Source organism: Colius striatus, chromosome 4 (genome assembly GCF_028858725.1).
Source record: "Colius striatus isolate bColStr4 chromosome 4, bColStr4.1.hap1, whole genome shotgun sequence".
In the NCBI taxonomy this organism is placed as follows: domain Eukaryota; kingdom Metazoa; phylum Chordata; class Aves; order Coliiformes; family Coliidae; genus Colius; species Colius striatus.
Genome location: NC_084762.1, coordinates 62,638,202 through 62,657,021, shown reverse-complemented (window position 1 = coordinate 62,657,021; position 18,820 = coordinate 62,638,202). Strand labels below are relative to the sequence as shown.

At 38.0% G+C, this 18,820-nt stretch overlaps 1 protein-coding gene across 6 annotated transcripts in view; it reads right to left on the bottom strand.

Annotated features, from left to right (window-relative positions):
* The window catches only part of SULF1 (sulfatase 1), a 100,380-nt gene that overhangs the window by 52,304 nt on the left and 29,256 nt on the right, over positions 1-18,820 (bottom strand). For 4 of the 6 annotated variants that reach the window (XM_061995692.1, XM_061995694.1, XM_061995695.1 and 1 more), the window contains 3 exons: positions 11,611-11,670; positions 11,054-11,288; positions 5,465-5,704 (listed from right to left, as the gene is read on the bottom strand). In XM_061995692.1, the coding sequence (XP_061851676.1) occupies positions 5,465-5,704; positions 11,054-11,225 (412 nt within the window). In that variant the 5' untranslated portion in view covers positions 11,226-11,288; positions 11,611-11,670. Of the gene's footprint in view, positions 1-5,464; positions 5,705-11,053; positions 11,289-11,610; positions 11,671-18,820 lie in introns of those variants that run through there. The other 2 variants (XM_061995696.1, XM_061995697.1) reach the window with 2 other exon arrangements.

The following is an 18,820-nucleotide window of genomic DNA, read 5'->3' as shown; positions in this document are numbered from 1 at the left end:
TTTGGTCACATGAACAAAAGCACAGGCGATATTCTACTCAGATTTTTCCTAATTAAGCACTTGAATGTGTAAACTTGTTAAAAAATCTTCTAGTGTGCGGTTCTCTGTGCAATATTTGATAGCACAGATTCTGTTTTGAGCATAAGTAGGCAAACATGCTCTGGTTTTTGATGAGGTCCTGGACAGAAACCAAAAAAAATTTAACTTCACATGATACCACAGACTAGAAAATCCTGCATGTCATCTTTTTTCAGCTTTTTCCCTCCTCTACATTTATCTTTTGCCTTCTTATCTATTTGAATATTTTCAGCATATTTTATTTTTATTTATACATTTCTTAGTTTGATTGAAAGTGCAGCTTTATTCTGAAAAGTGAGGCGTATTTTTAATTATTTTAAATATTTACAATTTAAATTATATTTCATGCTGTCCTGCCTCTTTTATACCAATTAAGAAAGAGCTTGAATGCTTGAGGTTCTCTCTCTCTCTCTCTCTTTCATTTTCACTTCAAAAATATTCTGAAAACCAAGACTCATTTGCTGCTCGCTCATGCCCACTCCTGTATCATACCTTGTCATCTTCTCTGTTTTGGAAGAGTGCATGAGGCAGGATACAAATTAGGTCACTGAAACGATGCAGATTAAAAATAGCATGTGCTGGCAGTGAATTGTACTTTAAGGTTGTGAACAGGAAACACACTGGCTTTGCCTCCAGAGGAAAGGTATTGTCTGCCCACAATGTCAGAAGGCATAGCTTTTGCCCCCTTCATGTAAGATCAAATTGTTCCTGTGTGTCAGAAGGGAATAGTGCAGTTTGAATACTCCTTAGCTTTCAGTCTCTTGTCATCTCACCATTTTATTAGTTTCTTGGTCACTACACTAAGAAATGTACTTATAAGTGACAGATGTCAGCTGACATTCATCAGAAGCTGATGTGTACTCTTGAACATATTACCAAGATGTCAGCCAAGCAACAATTTATGTTCATCACTACACGGAAGTCTGTGACTAATGCAAAACATGTCAGATAGTGACATCTTTGATGTCCAGTCACATTGTGAGTTTTACAAGTGCAAGCATTTAGAAATTTATGTTCAAGTTGTCTACTTTGCTATGTTACCATTTTTGTCCTACAAAAGGCTGAGAATACCATTAAGATGCTTGCATGTATGAGTCCTGAATGTCATTCTCATTGGTTGATTTAAGATGCTTGCATGTATGAATCCTGAATGTCATTCTCATTGGTTGACTTAAGATGTTTGCATGTATGAATCCTGAATGTCATTCTCATTGGTTGATTTAAGATGCTTGCATGTATGAATCCTGAATGTCATTCTCATTGGTTGATACCTATGAGCAAGAAATAAAAATTGGGAGCTACATCTTCCCAAAGGCAATTCTAAAAAAATGTACACAAATAGTTGCCCAATTTGGTGATCTCTCTTCTTTCAGGTGGGATACCATAAGAGGAGAGCCTAGTCCTGACTTAGGTGTGTTGCTGTGAGGCTGTCAGCAGCTGCTGAGCCAGGGCAGACTCCTGTTCTCTCCTGCATGCTTATGCCGCCTGTGAAGGACTAAGAGAAGAGAGGATTATAAGGTAGTAATTCTGCAAAGTAACACTAAACAGATAGGGCTCTGAACGAATACATGTTAAGACAGGGCGAGAATTTTAAATTTATTTTCATATTTGTAAGGGGATGAAATTTCAGCCAGTAAAAATGTAAAATCCTGCAGTATCTGGTGTGACACGCTATTTAACAACAAAATGATTATTATATTGATGCATCTTGGATATTGGCTGTACTGCTGTCAAGGCTCTGTCTTCTAAAATATTAAGATAATGCTTGACTATTGCTTGGTTGCCATGGTATAGTACAAGCCTCTTTTCCTACTAGAGAAAGCCAAGGTTAAGGTAGAAAAACTCCTGGAGTTTTCCTTTTGTCCTTTGTGTTTGACAGTTTGAACTGACAATACCAAAGTACACATTTGAGAGGGAAGGCTGTGTGCTTCAGAGCTGGGACAGAACAGCAGAAGGTTAAGGAAAGTATGACACTTCAACATTATCACAGGGAGGACAGAAAGAACAGTAAATAACCAGCCAACGATTCGGAATGTGTGAAGCAAAATCTCTAACTCCTGAGTCTAACAATCTTACAGACAACATATCTGAATCTAAATAGCTGAAGGGATGTCTACTGACATGAAAAACTACAAGATGAAAGAAAACTTTGCAAGCTTTTCTTACAATTTCCATGAAATCTGAAAATGATTACAGAGTGACCCTTTCTTCTTGCCAGTATGAGCAGCTGGAGCCTATGTAATGAAAACAAATGTCTCATCTCTCTGAAGCTCTCCAGAGTTGCTTTGTTTTCTCATTCTATCTATTTACCCTGTCTTCCCTGCTATTTCCTACAAGCTCTAATTTAAAATTACCCATTTGGTAGACTCTTCTGTATCAGGAAGCTGTGCAGTTGACTCATTGCTATATTAGCTTACAGCTTGTGAGTAAAGAAAATCATAAACATTAAAACATCCTTAATTTTTCAGGATTTTTAAAAGTGATAATTAGAAGCAAAAGTGATTTTGGTTTGGCAATGTTTTTCCTGAATATTGTCTGCCCTCCTAGCACCCAGCACAATTCCTGCCTGTGATTTACATTGATGCATCCCTCAAAAAGGGGTTTCCCCATCAAATGCAACATCACCATTAGGTCACATAAGAGTAGAAGAAAAGAGTAAAACAGAAGAAGGAAAGAAAAAGTCCATTCTGCTCTTTGCCAAGTTTTCCCAGTAGGCTCTAAATATGACTGCAGTTTATTAGTGCATATTTGGGATCTCTCTTTAAACAGCCTGCTGTGGAGTCATTGTGGCTTCTGCAGGACTCCCCTCATAAGCAGTCTGCCCACATGTGATCAGTTGTAGTATAGATGGTATAGTTAAGGATCTGGCAGGTTTAGACAGTGGATGCTTTATAGATGTTTGAAAACGCTCAGAGTGAAGAGAAGGAATGACTTTATATAAACACTCCCTCACTTTCTTTCCACTGACTTTTATAATAATTTGATCTCATGTGAAAAGTGAGAGCTAAATCCTCATCATTTCAAACAGAGAGACAGGTTGGAGGTATTACATATTGTCTGGTCTGGACTGGAGCTCTCTGGACCAGTGCCTTATTAGGACTGTCACCAAACTGTGAGTGGTCTTAGGTCACTCACTTCTCTTTCTCTGCCTCAGTTTCCCATTGAGGAGAATACCAATTTCCTCTCAAAGCACATAAAAATGCACAGAGCAAATACCCACAGCATTTGCACAGTCATGTATAGAATCACAACTAGTCTATGAGGCATATAGTCACTCTCTCCCCCCTCTCTTCAATCCCAATTATTCTTGACTCCCAGGTATTCTCGAGTCATTACAATTTTACTAAACTTTCTAGCTCTGAAGTGTAGATTATTAGTTGGTAAGTTGACTTTTGATGACTTTTTAATGAGGCAACACTGTCCTTGAAAAATGCATCATAGGATCTGCTGTTAATTAAGCAGCCACTTAAAAAAATGATTGTAGGGTAATTAGAAGGTAGGCTCATCTTACAAGGACTAAATGGACAAATTTTTTAGGATCATATTATTATAGGGTCAAACAACGTACCTTGATCAGAATCAGAGTTTCATACAAGTATTTTCATCTGTTTCCATTTCCATTTTTCCTTCCTGCCCCTTGTTAAAACTCACCTACCCTGACAGTTTTAGGACTGATGTCTTCTCTGGCTGCCTTTGGAAAGGGATTTCTTTCCTCTTCCTTTTCTTTTGACCCTTTTTTCTTTTCGACTTAATAGAGCTAATTCTGCATTTAGTAGACTTATCCACAGGCCTCCATAATGCAAGGTAATGCAAAAAGTATACCCAAATCAGATTATTTACCCCTAGAAGGGCAGAGAGGGTTAGTGGCAGAGCTATACAATTTACAGATGAGGCATTTAGTTATGCAAGTATTAAATTACAAATCAACAAGACACTAACTTTTTAAAGAAAGGAAAGCCGGGTCCTACATGAAGCAGCCATAGATCAAGAGGAAAGGATTTCTGAGATATAAGCCATTAGACAAAGCTTATATTTAAGGGCAAATTCAGCACTTTTTCCAGCAGTGATTGTCAATTCTCTCTCTCCTTTTTCTCCTCTAAAGCCTCAATGCTGACTCTTACTCAGCTTTAACAGTGCTGTACTCAGGTGGCAATTTCACTGAAGCCAGCTTAATGGAGACTGAAGTACTATTCAGCGCATGTGCCAGAGACAATACTGGGTCCAAAGAAGCAAAATGTTTGTCTGTTTTTGCTTTTTAAGCAAGATGCAGAAAGTCTCCAGAACTACACATACAGAAGAGAGAAGAAAGAGAAGCGAACTGTCTGTGTGGTGAAGAGAAGAAAGCAAACAGACAGATACATTTAACGCATTCAATATAGCAGCATTAAGAGAATTAGGAAAAGCAGACAACATGGAAACATTTGCTGGCTGCATGTTTTGAAAGTGATCTGTTCTTGTGCCTGAGCTGCTGATAGAAACAAATTTCTTTGCTGCCAATTATATTGTAAGGAACAGAGCTGGCACCGTGATCTGTGCCTCCTTGGTCCTGTAAAGGGGAGTCTTTGTAGGTGAATGACATTTCTGGACAAATTACACCCTGATGACCTCGCACAACTCCTGTACCTTGTGAAGGGGAAGTCAGGCTGGAGCCTAATGTGTCTAAAGATTGAATCTTAGGGGATAAGTGATGCAGAAATGAATCAGGTTTTACATCAAGCTGAAGCGCAGACGAAAGGAATAAGAAGAGTTCTTTGTAGACAGGAAAGGGATCTCCTGACTACGGAAAACCACCAGGAATTTACAAGAAAACTACCAAATCTTATTGGTGCACAGAAGAACAATCCTTCTTAAAGGCATGTTTCTAGTCCTTTTCAGAAAATGCAAATGAAATATTGCCCCGTGGCAAAATTTAAATTATACCATTCACCTTGTTTCACTCCCATGACAGGCACTTTGCTCCTGTGAGGTCTTTGGCACCAGTCCCCAGCCTGGCCTTGACATCTTCTTCCATAACTGTTAGCAGCTGTCCACAAGCAGGCCATAATACTGACCATAATCATGGCTGGAATTGCCAGTTCAGACCCACAATGCCACTAAAATGTACCTCTTTTGTACAAAGTGTAACTGCCCAACAGCTTATTTCCCACCTGGGACATCCAAATGTGAAAATATGCTGCTCCATTACAAGCCAGTTTCTTTACATCACCATTAGCTGCAGATCTGGACCAACAGTCAATATCACTCTCCTTCTCCATCACTAGACCTCTGCTCTGTAAACCCAGTTTGGGACAATAGTCGTGTCATTTGAGGCAGTGTTTCAAGACCCATTGCTGAATATCTGTCATCTTAACGTTAAACAAAGAACTACTGTCGATTTGTCTCTTACCTGTTCTATACCCAGTGTTATTGAGATACACGGCGAAGGTGCGTGGCTCGTGAGTGGCCTGCCATGAGGGAGAAGAGCAGTTTTCGTTGTTGGTGTATATGTTGTGGTTGTGCACGTACTTCCCAGTCAGCATGGAGGAACGCGATGGGCAGCACATCGGGGTGGTTACAAATGCATTGATAAAAGAAGCCCCTCCATTCTCCATAATCCTTCTGGTTTTATTCATCACTTGTAAGGACCCTGCAAATAAGAGGTACTGATCATCACTGTGCTGAGAAAAACTTAGAATATATTGGCTACTCCTATGCTATTGAAAGTAAAGTATCAGTGATTAGTTTTGTACTACTCTGTATCTTTACAGTTAGTTTAGGAGAAAAGATAAGATTTCTGTTATATCACCAAAAATATGTTTCAGGATACCAGAAATACATTTCTCTCAGGCTTCAAAACAAAATTAAAATACAAGCTCATATAGAAATACAACGTTAGAGCTGTATCAGATTTATAGATCAATAGTACTTCAAACACTGTTGTAGGAAAACAGTATGTTACACAGATTACATTGCTACTCTATGTGTGAGTAAAATATGTGAAATTCTGAGATTATCAATCATCTCTTACAATTCTTTCAGTTTTATCAGATAATTGGAGAGAGAGGATGAGGGAGAGGACAAGTGGAGGGAGGGAGAGACAGGAGAGAAGAGAGAAACAATTCAGTATCAATTTTTCTAGAGGACAGTTTCTCTGGACATAAGATCACTTTGCTCAGAATCAGCTCTTGAGGATGAATCTGTGTACAAAAAACATTAGCAAAAGTCATCACCTTTATAAAAAAATTGTATTGTTCCAGTTTAAAGAACAAATTCTTTTTTTAGCATCCTTTAAAACATCTTCATGGACAACAAAGTGAGATAGGCAAGGCCTGTAGATTTCAGACTGCAGAAAAACTGAGCAGCTCCTGATAGGATCTGTCAGTATTTGCAGTCAGCTGTCAAACTTTGCTCTTTCTGTTATCCAACAGAGCAGAGATTGAAGTGTGAGGGTCAACTGTGGATATGGCAGCATGTGCCCAGGAAACAAGTTTGTGAATCATAATACACAATTTTGATGGTAAAAACAGGTTTCTGGAATTCCACTTTCTTTACTTCCTTTGTTTTTACAATTTTGCACAGTTGACAGCAGTGGGCTGAAGTTTAAAATAATTGTTTAAAATACAAGTTTTTCACAGTGCTTTTGTTTGGGTCACTTGAAAACCAAATTTTAAAAAATATCTTTTTTAGAATGAAATACATATCTATAAAACCACAGTACTGCTGAAGAGACTTCAGCATTTCCTGGCACAGCACCAAGTGTCCGTGTCTTTATGGATACATTTAATACCCTGCATATAAGTCACTATCATTTTTGACTCTTCTACTTTCACAGTCCTTTTCTAAATGCAGAGCATCTGCATTTGTGCTTTCCTGAACTCCACGTGTTTAGAGATATAGAGAAGTGGGAGAGTACCTGAGAGGTCACTGAACACAAAAAGTCTCCATTTGTATGAGTAGGAGCATTTTGCTGAGTTGCTGAGTAAAAGTCAAATGACAGATCATCCCCACTCTACATGTCTTTATCTGAAAAGCTAGGCTGGATTTTTCTTTTTACTTTGTGTTTTGTTTGGTTTTATTTTTGCCATAGTTCTCCCATTTTTGGAAATGTCACAGTCTATTACTGAGAGCTCTGCTGGAAAGTGCTTGTAGGTGCTCAGATGGAAAGTGCTGTGTTCAGGTACACTAACACACAGCAACAGCAGCAGAGATGATGTGCACTTTCACGCCTCTATGCATTATAAATGAGTAACTGTTAGAGCACTTCCTCATTCCTCTGCTTGGTCAGCCCTCTGCTCTTACAAACCTGCTGTTTCTGAGTAAGTTTTTCCTCCGGGTATGTACTTACTGACACTGATAATAGATTTAGCCCCTCTGGAAATTCTGGATAGGCACTTCAAAGCAGGTGATACTTCCTCATTTGGAAAACGAGACATAAGCAAGAGATGAAACTTGCTGATTTAAGTTATAATCCTTTGCTGTCTGTAGCTCTCCTCACAGCTTGTGCACTTTACCATCTGGCCCACAGTCTTCAGGGCACAGGTACTCAAGTGCTATCTGACAGTAGGACACTCACTCTGTCCTAGACCGACTGGGGAGTACCTGAGGGGAACCAGGTAACTAAGAATGGCCAATTTGCACACAGAAGTTAGCAAGTTTTGTCAGGACAAGAAACTCAGTATCACTTCTCAGTCTATTCTCATATATCATGAAATATGTTTGGTAACCAGGTTTTCATAACAAGACTTAGAGTTGCAATCCAGGTGTATTACAGGTGGGTATCTCTATGAACAGAGAGATAGAGCCACCTTGTCTTTATACGTATTGCATGCAAGGCCTCAGGAAGGTGATGATGGGCTTTCTCAAACATGAGCACATGTCTCCTTTTTTGAGCTTATGTTTTTAATGTTTTAGTTCTAGTGAAAATGGAAAGCAAACCAGGCAAATTGTGCCTGATATGATGTATCCAGACAATGCTGTGATCTCTTCACCCAGAGCTGTATTCAGTGGATGGTTTATATGGATTTCGCCGGGCAGTGCATTAGGCTGTAAACAAGGGTACAGAAAAAAAGTAATCTTCTCAAATGGATTTTTCTCTTTTTATTTTCAACCTTTTCTCACTTCTCTGACATCTCCAAGGCCTCTGGGCTAAAAACACCAGAACTACCAACATATTCATTAATTTTGACTCCTTTCCAACACTATACAATATATTATTTACAGTGAGGATTTTAAGAGTGATTGGAGGAGAGGGTCATGGTTTGAGGTACTGATGTGTGCAAGTCAGAGAGAACCTGAAGGACAGAGAAAAAGACTAAAGTGTGAGTAAAAAGTTGGAAATATCTGTACTGATGCCTGACCAGAGTACAGACCTGACCCCAGTGGGAGCTGGGGCAGCAGTAGATTGTCTCCAGGCAGGCAGTAGTTCTGGGCAGTTCTGGGTTCTGAGATCAAATGATGCCCATTTGGTGCAGTGTTGGACAGTTATTTTTATAGCTTCAGGATCTTGGTAAGGGGAAAGAAAGCACACAGAGGTACAATTTAACCAGTCATTTCCCAGCTTCTGGGACTACGTATTTGCTGAGTTTCTTCAAGAGCTGTCGGCCAGGCTTCCTCACACCACCAGTTATCTGCCATTCACTAGTCCTCTGTGACACATTCATCTCAGTGTACATAGAAACTGACTGGAGTTGTAGAGCAATTTGTGGGTTTATCTGATAAGTTGCATGAGACAGCAGCTCTACCAAACTTCTTTGCATTCAGAATGCAAAACTCATGGGGACAGCGCAGATCGATAGGAAGAAGTGTATATTGCTATTCTTTCAGCACTAAATGCAAGCTCCCTGCCTCTTGCAAATTTTATTTTGAATAATTCCCCTGTGTATCATTTGTGCCCAGGCAGCTGAGTATTTTGGTTCAATGCTTCTACATGCTCTGGAGAAAAATTCTTCCTGATTGAAGTCTATAACATACCTTATATGCTTTTATGTTAAAGCATTCATTTAAGAACAGCTTTTAGAAATGTTCGTGCTGGGAATACAATAGCAAAAAATCTATATTGAAAGGCTTTCAGTCTTGTGATTTTTGGATACCAATGCTTAAGCTTTATTCTGTTGGTGGCAGAAAGTGTTACTTCCCCTTCACCTTTGGGAAAGTTAAGATTTTTTTCAGGAATCACTGAAGGGCAAAGGAATCATTCACACATGGAAAACAGTATAGCTCTACTTTTCAAATAAGTAAAATGATTTATTAGCAGAAGTGTAAATAATGCAGTACAATTGGTCTTGGGGCTGAATCCTGTTTCCTGTGAAATGATCTATGAAAAGGGGAAACCTGTGTCTTCATTCAGTGCAATGGGAATGCATACACATTGCTATTGCTCAGCTGCCAGTTAATAGGAGCCATAGTGCCCTGTGAACAACCACAGGAGCTTACAAAGAGAGGAGATCCACAAAACAAACAGTGTCTTGCCACATCCTTCCTCCTCTTTCACTGTTTGTAAACCCTCTCACAGGACTGGAGACAACTGGAGACAGCAAGTCAGTAACATTATGCAGAGACATGTGCTTGCTGACCTACCTTCTCCCATGCCCTGAAGAAAGTGGGCTCTTTCAGACCACAAATAGGAAGACATGACTTGACCCTTTCAATGAAATTTTCAGAATTATTCTATTAAGAATAAAATGCATTCCTATTGCGATAGCTCTGTTTCAGGCCAAAAATAGAGCCAAGAATGGCCATTCATTACACAGCATGGCTAAACAGAGCAGATATGTGAGAGTGAGAAAAAAAAGATAAGGTGTGATCAGATATAAAGTCCTAGTCTTGGAGCTCTGCTGCCTAACTATCAGTAATGAAATATAGTTTATTAATTATGTCCTTCCAACCCTGAAGGACTGTGTAAATTAGTATATCATCATGACACATACAAAAACGCTAGCACTTAAAGATTGCTTTTAGATCTAGATCATTTTTTGTTTATACATTTCTGGCTGAAAGTATGTGACTTTAGAATAAATTAACTGCTTTGTTATAAGTTTTCTGAAATGAAGCATTTTGATTTTTCAATATCATATGGCATTTTGTTTAGAAATGTAGTATGCCTTTACTAAAAACATGTCTTTCATTAAAGAACACTAAGAATGCAAGATTTCATTTCAAATTGATTTGCCAATTTTTCACCTTTTTGATCTTATCTCCCACCTCCAAAACTAAAATATTTGCTTGGGGGTAACCCAAAATGATCCTCTTTCTCTCCTTGATTTTTCACTTTGGGCTGTGAACCAAAAAATCAGTCATATGCATAACTACCATTAATATCTTTCTAACTTGCATAATGGAAAACATTCAAAGGCCTCCTGGAACATTGTCCAAGTGTTTTAACTTTTTCCACCCTAAGAAAAATATGTAAAAATCACTGTCTGGGTAGTGCTTAGATATTTAGTATACTTGTGAAAGCAAACTATCCTATTTTTGACCGTGTAGCATAGTTTTAAAGCAGGTAGATATAAAACATTTTAATAATTCGTAGAAATATTAAATTTATGTCCTGAAACTAGACTAGTTTCTCTGTGTGCATAAACGTGTCAGATGACATACATGGATGTGAAAAATATGTGGAGAATATAGCTATTCATCTATACAGCACTAAGGGGAAGGTTAACCTCATGAGGCTCAAATTTTTAAATGCTACAGCAAGTCACAAAGGGAAAAAGGGCTTTTGATGCAAGTTTTTTTACCTCTATGTCCTTCCACATATTTATGGTGGTGATTAAAGTCTTTCATGGCAGATTTTGATAAGCATATATTTTGCAAAGTCTGTAATTAAATCTGATGAATGCTACTAAATATTATTTGTTACTCATTTTCCAAACTTGTCCCACATTCTGATATTGCTCCAGGACTAGTACCTTCTCTGAATTTAAAGTACTTTCTGCTTGGTACAAATTGCTGAAAGACATGTGATGAAATGAAGTAGCAAATAATGATAATTTCTCACCTAGCTCCACATCTTGATCATCTGTGAGAACAAGGATGATATTCGGTCTGATATTTTTTCGCTCCTGCTGCACACGTCCTCTGAACCTTGGGGACTTGATGGTGGAACAGTGACTTGTTAGCAGTTTGGCACAGAGCACCACCAAGATGAGTGCAAACCAAGAAGACTTCATAGTAGTTCCAGTATTTCAAGGAAAAGATTGATCCAGAAGTTCCTGAGCTCTAGTTTTCAAGATCTGTATGGAGGAAAAGAATTTTTTTTCAAGCAATAAATAAACTTCCAGTCACAGAGTGAAAGGATGATACTTAAGGAAGTCCAGTCTGAAACATACTATTTAACATGATTATAAGCCCTATCATTGAGTAAGAGTTTTATTCTGTCACTTTCTAAGAATAAACTCAGACATTCTGCAACTAAGCTTTCTGAAATAATTTCTGCTTGAAGTCATGCTACTGCCTGCATTTTGTATAGGCATGACTTCTAGTATACTCTTTACAGTGCTCTTTCTCCTACACCCCACGCTTCTTTTTATGCAGCTCGTTCCTTACATTCAGTACCTGAGTGCAGTAAAAAATTGCCAGGATGCAGACGTGTTCAGAACATCTGTAGGAGGAGCCCTGTAAGAAGGAGAAAGCAGAAGCCTTGTCATTCAAAGACCTCAGTTCTGTGGCTGTGCTTCAAAGTCTCCAGAACTGTTTGTTACAGCTTCTTTCTCTGTCCTGAAAGAAAAGAATAAAAAAAAATTGCACTCCCTCCAACTCCCCTACTTAATTTAATACCACACCGAAGCAGAAGTTAGATGGCACCTTGGCTGCTGTAGATAAAAGACATATCTCTCATGACATTAAACACAAGTGCTTTTCCAACATTTACAGTCAGCCTGAGATTCCGAGGTAAGAGTTAATTCCAGTGTATGGCACCTGGCAAGCGATAAAGCTATTTTAGGATAACTCACCTGTGTGAGCGACTAAACCCTTATAAAGCAGAGCAGAGAGCATGGCTGATATTTGCAATCTGGATTGGATCACTATGTGAAAAGTCATCTTCCCACTGACAAGAAAGCTCATATTAAGTGACAGTCCAGATGATCTTACCCAGCATTGTGAAAGAGCGTAACTGTCCCTCAATCAATCAACAACGGACCTGAGTGTCTCATCCATAATGCACAGTACCTCTGGCACAGCCTCGTCCTTGATACTCTGCTTCCAGACTCGTCTCAATACGTTATCAGAACTCCCTCTCTGTGTCTGTCAGTCAAACAGGCTTGCTTTTGTAAGACCTGATGCAAGCACGGAGGCTTGGCTTTGCTGCAGCAGATTTAAACCTATAACTGAAAATGACTGATTGGTCTGGGAGGAATGGGTAGCTACTTACACTTAACATTTTGTCACTGACAGTTGAAGCTCTGCAGAACTGTCCTATTACACAAGGAAAGGCAGGGACTATATGAGGGCAAAAAGGAAGGAGGTGGGAAAGAAACCGTGGAGTCGTGTGCTCCCTCCAGGGTATTGACCCTCCACACACATTGCTTCCATTTTTATTTTAGGACTATGGATAAAGAACGGTGACACTGGCCAATAACCTCCACCTCTGGCCCCCACTCCAACCCCCAAACCACTCAAGCACAAAAACATTGAAGAAGTCTGCCCAAGGGGAAGCCTGCACAGGAACTGGGGTGCACATGGTATAATTAGACTGGAGCATAATTCACAAAGCGATCTGTGCACCCACACCTGAGACTTCAAATTCAGACATGCAACATTGACTACAAACCCGTTAATAAGCAGAAACAATGAGAGCAACACAGAAGACAAAAATGGACCCATCACTTACCTAACAATGCTTTAATAAGAAGGTGCTCTAAATTTCAAGGGAAGAAGCCATAGGAGGAGAAGGGGATGGGACTTGGTTCTGGACTGCTAGAAAAAAGATTGTGTTCTTGTTTTCACATACACCTTTTATTTTAAGCTTCACAAGCTAAACAGTTTCATGTTCTTCATTCTGTCAGGCTGTAATTACACCAGAAGAGTGTGAACGTCTTTAAAAGGAAAATCCAAGTGTCTGTTGCAGAGAAATTCTGTTTTTCATTGTCTCTGCACCAACAAACAGTCCAGGCTCTGACTAACATTAGAGCATGGCAAAGCCAATACAGGTGATCGGTATTTAATGTTAAACACCATTCCAGTGATTACACAACATTCAGATAGGTAGACTGGAAGTCTGTAATTAGTCTGGATTGACTTTTAAAAATAGTTCCATTTCCATCTATTTGTTCTAAGTCACACAAAAGCCAACAAAAGCCTCAAAGACCAGGGTTACCGGAGAAGTCAGTCTCCTTCTGACAGACACCAGACACCACAGGCTCTTGGTGCAAAAGCAGAAATACAATTTCTAAAATGTCTGATCTTTAAATAGCAAAACGTTGACTCACCTCACAAAGCATGAAAGGCTACGCAAAGTGAGATTCAGTGTTTAGTTTCGTACCTCAGTTGTACCGTACAGCAAACTTTTTCAGACAATGTTGACCCAGACAATGTTTGACCCTGAGCAAACATTGGCATCAATGTGTTTGAATAATCCCCCACAGTCCGAAACTGCAAGTTCCTGACAATTACACCTCAGTGCTAATAAAATTTACACTAATCCAAATGAACATTAACAAGTACACTTCACTCTCTTTGGGCTGTATTTAAAAAATCCCTTTTGCTTTAGCAAATTAGGGTCACCTTAAGCAAGTCAATTCTAGGAAAAAAAGCACTAAGGATCTCTTTTCCAACTCTTTAAGTTTTTCCTCTTGATGGATAAAGGAAAATATCAGGACTAATCTACAGATATAAAATTAATTATCCAAGTTTCATTGAATAGTTCCTGCACAAGAGCACAATAATGCCACCTTTTGTTGCTCCTAACTGTCTCAGTTTTGCATATGAAACATTTTTATTAAATGTGATCTTTGACAACTTGTCCTTTTACGGCCCGTTTCAAGATGGTAATGTAAAATGCTTTTCTCTAGCCAAGTAAACAAGGGCTGATCATAAATTCTATATATGCTCTTTGGAAAACTGAAAGGATATTTTTGGCTATAGAACATACCTATGACAATTGAAACATAGTAAATAAATGAAAACAGAGAAATCCAAAGAAACTATCATATGGATGTAATTTTTCTATCAGTCCCTTTTTTTTTTGTTTGTTTTGTTTTGTTTTCACAGCAGCACAAATTCATAGTTTGTACTCACCTTCCCTGTGACAAAATCTGAAAACTTCTATCTTTAGTTGGTTCTGTGCTGCTAGTATTATAATAGTTTCAAGGACTCGTTGGCATGGAGAATTAATTAGCCGTGAAACTTGAATTACATTGGCAGGGCACTACAAAGAAGAGCTACAGTGCCACTTCATGTAATGTGGCATAAAAACTAGGAGGACTTTATTTCTAATTGTCTTAAGAGAATATCTTTCAGCAACTAGGAAGAAAAACAAGCAGTAGAATAGTAACTTTTTAAACTATTCAGAGATTTTATATTCATTTTGGTAAAGTAGTGTTTAAGATTTTTCAGTGCAATGGCTGAAAGAGCATAATTTGAAACACAACAAAAGACAGACAATTTTTGAAAGAGAACATTTTTCCCTTGAAAACTCACTTTGTGTTCTCACTTTGTGTTCTCACTCTCACTTTGTGAAACTCACTCATTTTTTGTGTTCACTTAAAGTTATTCTGGTTTTGGCTTGTAAAAATCAGCCCAGAATCATACACTTTGTTTATGAAACAGGGTACTAACTATACACAAGTACACTCTATTATAATTTCTTCATTTGACTTATTCATATTTAATATTCTACAAGTGTGGCTTCCACATCTGCTTGCATAGGGAATCTGACTTACACGAACAGATTTTTTCCTCATTTGTAAATATGAAATCAAATGTGGGGATAATGAATAAGGATACTGGACATATGTCTGCTCCCCAGTACCATGGGCTATGCATTGCCTCACATCAGTAATTCGTGACCAAGTGGTAACAAAGGGAAGACAACTTTGTCTTCTCTACATCAAATGGTGTCGGTGTTTTCTTTTGAGCATGACCAGTGAGGACAGCAAGCTATTCAATGCCATAGGTTAAGGCCTGCTGTTCTAGCAGCTTTTCCTTAGAAGCAAAAATGGATCAACTCTGGCCAATAAAGGAAAGAGCAGTGGTAATGATAATACTAACAGTAATCTGCACTGTGATTTTGGAACTTGAGAACTAGAATTCTTGTTTCTGTTCCCCTGATATTATCAAATATGCCCAGTGAATTAAGAATGTAAGGTGCTACAGGGATCCTAAATCAAGAAATTCCTAATGCAGTAGCATTTTTGTGGTCAGTAGTATCCAGCATCCTATTGAGTATTTCTCTGCACTTAGATTTCTCTGTCCCTTCAAATTGACATAGCTGTATATAATTAATCTGTAACCCACAAATAAATGTTTTGCTACTTAGGACATTTTTGAGATTTGCTGACAAGTGCTAGGAACTTGCACAAAAATATATCAAAACCATGGAATAGAAGCAGAAGGTCTTGTCATTGCAAGTGATAAGTTGCCTCATTTCCTTTATGTAAAAGACTATCTCGAATAATTTCTTCTTACAGTTTTCTATGATAAATAAATGGAGAAAACCTTTCAAGCAAACAAAACCTCAGATATCAATCACCACAAGAAAATGACCTTTCCTTCCTCATCCCAAGCAGAAGAGTATTATCTTCCTATGTATTTTATCCATGACCTGATAACTTGACAGTTTTAGCTTTGATGAACTTTTTTTTTTTGATAGGAATACAACCCCAGTGTTTTTTATTTCCTTAAAATCAGACTCTCCATAAGAAAAATAGAAAGGCAAAGGACAAGAAGAAGAATTCTCATAATTCATAAAAAAACCAGAGTAAAGATTCTGCTTTTGACAACATTTTGTAACTTCCAGTGTGACCTTGCAGGTTGGTCACATTGGTTGGGTATATGGTCAGTGGCATTTCCAAAACTCGCCAGACTGCTGGTAGTGCCAGAAAATGCTGTCATTGGCATCATGTTAACTGGAGGCAGCTTCACTCTGCATAGCTCAGATTCAGTAATTTACCTCTACCATTTTATGTTCTGTGCTTAAAGTAGAATATGTCCACTTAGCGATTGGACTCAAGAACATTTTGCATTGCAAAATTTGATTTTTCATTGCACTGGAAACTCCAAGGTGAAAGACAGAGGTTTTCTCGGCAAAACATGCACAGTTTCTATGAATTTTTGATGCTTATGTAGAAGATAGACCTCTTGAAGTCTCACATATTCTATGCAATGAATCATAACAAGTGCAGAATTGGAGGTGCAACAAAACTAGTAATTTCATGAGATTAGTAATTTCATGAAGACGGTGCAGACAGATTGAAATTACATAATAAAATGTCAGGAAGGCAAGATGTTCATCTGCACCAAAGCAGCCTTGTGGTTCAGATGTCTTGAATATCTCCTTAAATCATGTTGTCTTGATGACTAGACGGTTGTAACACCCTACAACAACAATAACAACTCTCAATTTCACTAATACAGTGAAGCACTTAAGTGGAAAAAGCAATTGGCAGATGACTGTTTTAAGTGTAGTTAATGCTCTTCTCACACTTATGTTTTGTATTTAAAAGGCAAAGACTGTAATCTTGGACTAGCAGGCACGACCGCGTAAATCTGCGGGTCAGTTTCCTGTGGGAATATCAAGCCTGCAGCCATGGGAAACACATTTGCAGTACAGCAGAAGTCAGGAAAAAAGCAAGAGCTACCATCTCTTCTTAAAGGTTAATCCCCTAATCTTAGTTGTAAAGTATAGGATTTACAGTGAACACAAAGAATGTAGCTCCTATCTGGGTCTAATCTAATCATTACCTATTGGATTTCCAACACACTTTACTAATCAATCGGTTATCTGCTCACCTTCCAAATGTAATCTGTGTATCACAGTGATGTATCATCACTGCCTCAGGCTAGATTAATTTAAAGTAACTATAATTTAAAGTAATTGCAGGCAGAGAGAATCATAACCTTATATTATGGTTTTACATTGTAATTTTCAAACAGTTACAGACAGGAAAGGAAAAAGCCTGCACTGACTTGAAAGTATAACGCACACTTTCTAATCCACTTTTATAACTTTGTACAGATTAAGGAATATTCTTAGTAGGTAAAAGTTTCCAACACTTCATTTGTCAGAGTAAAACAACAAACTCCAATAACTTTTAAAAAATATGTAACTGTAGAAGAAATGATCTGTCTTTGAGAAAAGGAAATTTTAATGTTGTTAATATAGGTGAACAAAACATTAAAGAAAATGAAAAATGATATTTTTGTATTACCTTAACATCTACTAAAGTTTTGTAAGAAAATTCTCTCATCTTTTTTAGTACGAAGAGTGCCTACTGCTAAGTTACAAACATCTAATAATATACAGTTACTTAAATTTATTTCTCACCATCTGATTTACTTTGTTTTAGAAATTCATATTTCAACACAGCCAAGAAGTGCACTTGTCATACAAAAGAGCCTGGTATAATTGAGCCAGATGACGTGCCCCACAAGTAAAATCAGCCATTCATGAAAGCTGGTCACCAGAGGCCATTTCAAACAATGCACATTTCAAAGTAATCTAAAGTAATCCCTTTTCTCTACTGATTTGGTTTCCAGGCAGTCTTAAGCACATGTGTGCAGCAAACAGGAGGCTTATTAAAACCTGATGTTATATTGGAAGTTATAATGCCATCGCCTTGTGATTGAATTTCATGTCTGTTAGTCTTCAAAGAGAAGGGGAAAAAAATCAATTAAATTTATATGCTTATTAAACATGAGTGTCATGATACGTGCAGTTTATTAGCACTTGCTAAATAATTAAGACTGAGAAAGATAATTAGATGTGCACTAAGCTCCAAACAGGCTTCTGATACCAGTTTTTTTTTGTCTTTAAAGAAAGTGGATTTCCAGCTAACAGGTAATATAATTGCTAAAAGACTCCAAGTATTTTTCAAATATAAAGGTTAAACTCTATGTATGAAGGAATTTCAGGAAATTTTAAAATTCGATTTTAAACCCACATATCTTTGTTATATCCCTGCTCACTTCAGCAGTGTGGGGCAGTATGAAAATATACTGTACAATAACATACTGATGATTCAGTGATCCTGCAAGTAGTCTCAAGTTGAGAGATCACAACACAGAGGTGAACAACAATGACACAGTTTGCATGTTTAAGTTCCTGTTTGCACCCACCAGCTTAGAATCTGTGCAAGATCATAGCTTTTGACATCTCCTTTAGATAGAGAGCTCTTTCAAGTTAAAGAGCTTCTCTCCTAGATATATTTAATTTCCGTTTAAGATTTGCAACTTCCTTTGAAAGGGAGATTTTTTTATTTGATAAACAATTTGTTTTCCTAAATAAACAGACACAAATAACTTGAATATGAATACAGCATCTTTAGCACAGAATATCCATAGAACTACATGTATAGGAGAAGAAAGAGAACAGGCTCATTTCCTCATGGTAACATACACACTTCCATCATCACAAGGAGAGGTTAAGGTAGGTTGTGCCATCATGTAGGTGGGTGGTCTTGGTCACAAGCTGAGCCTAATACAAAGCTGCTCTGGTCACTTTCCTTGCTGTCTGTGCAGGGGAAGCAGCCAGAGCTCAGGGGGACCACAGAAGTCTACATATGGACTGAAGTGTGAGGAATTGGCAGTATGAACCTATATAAGCATA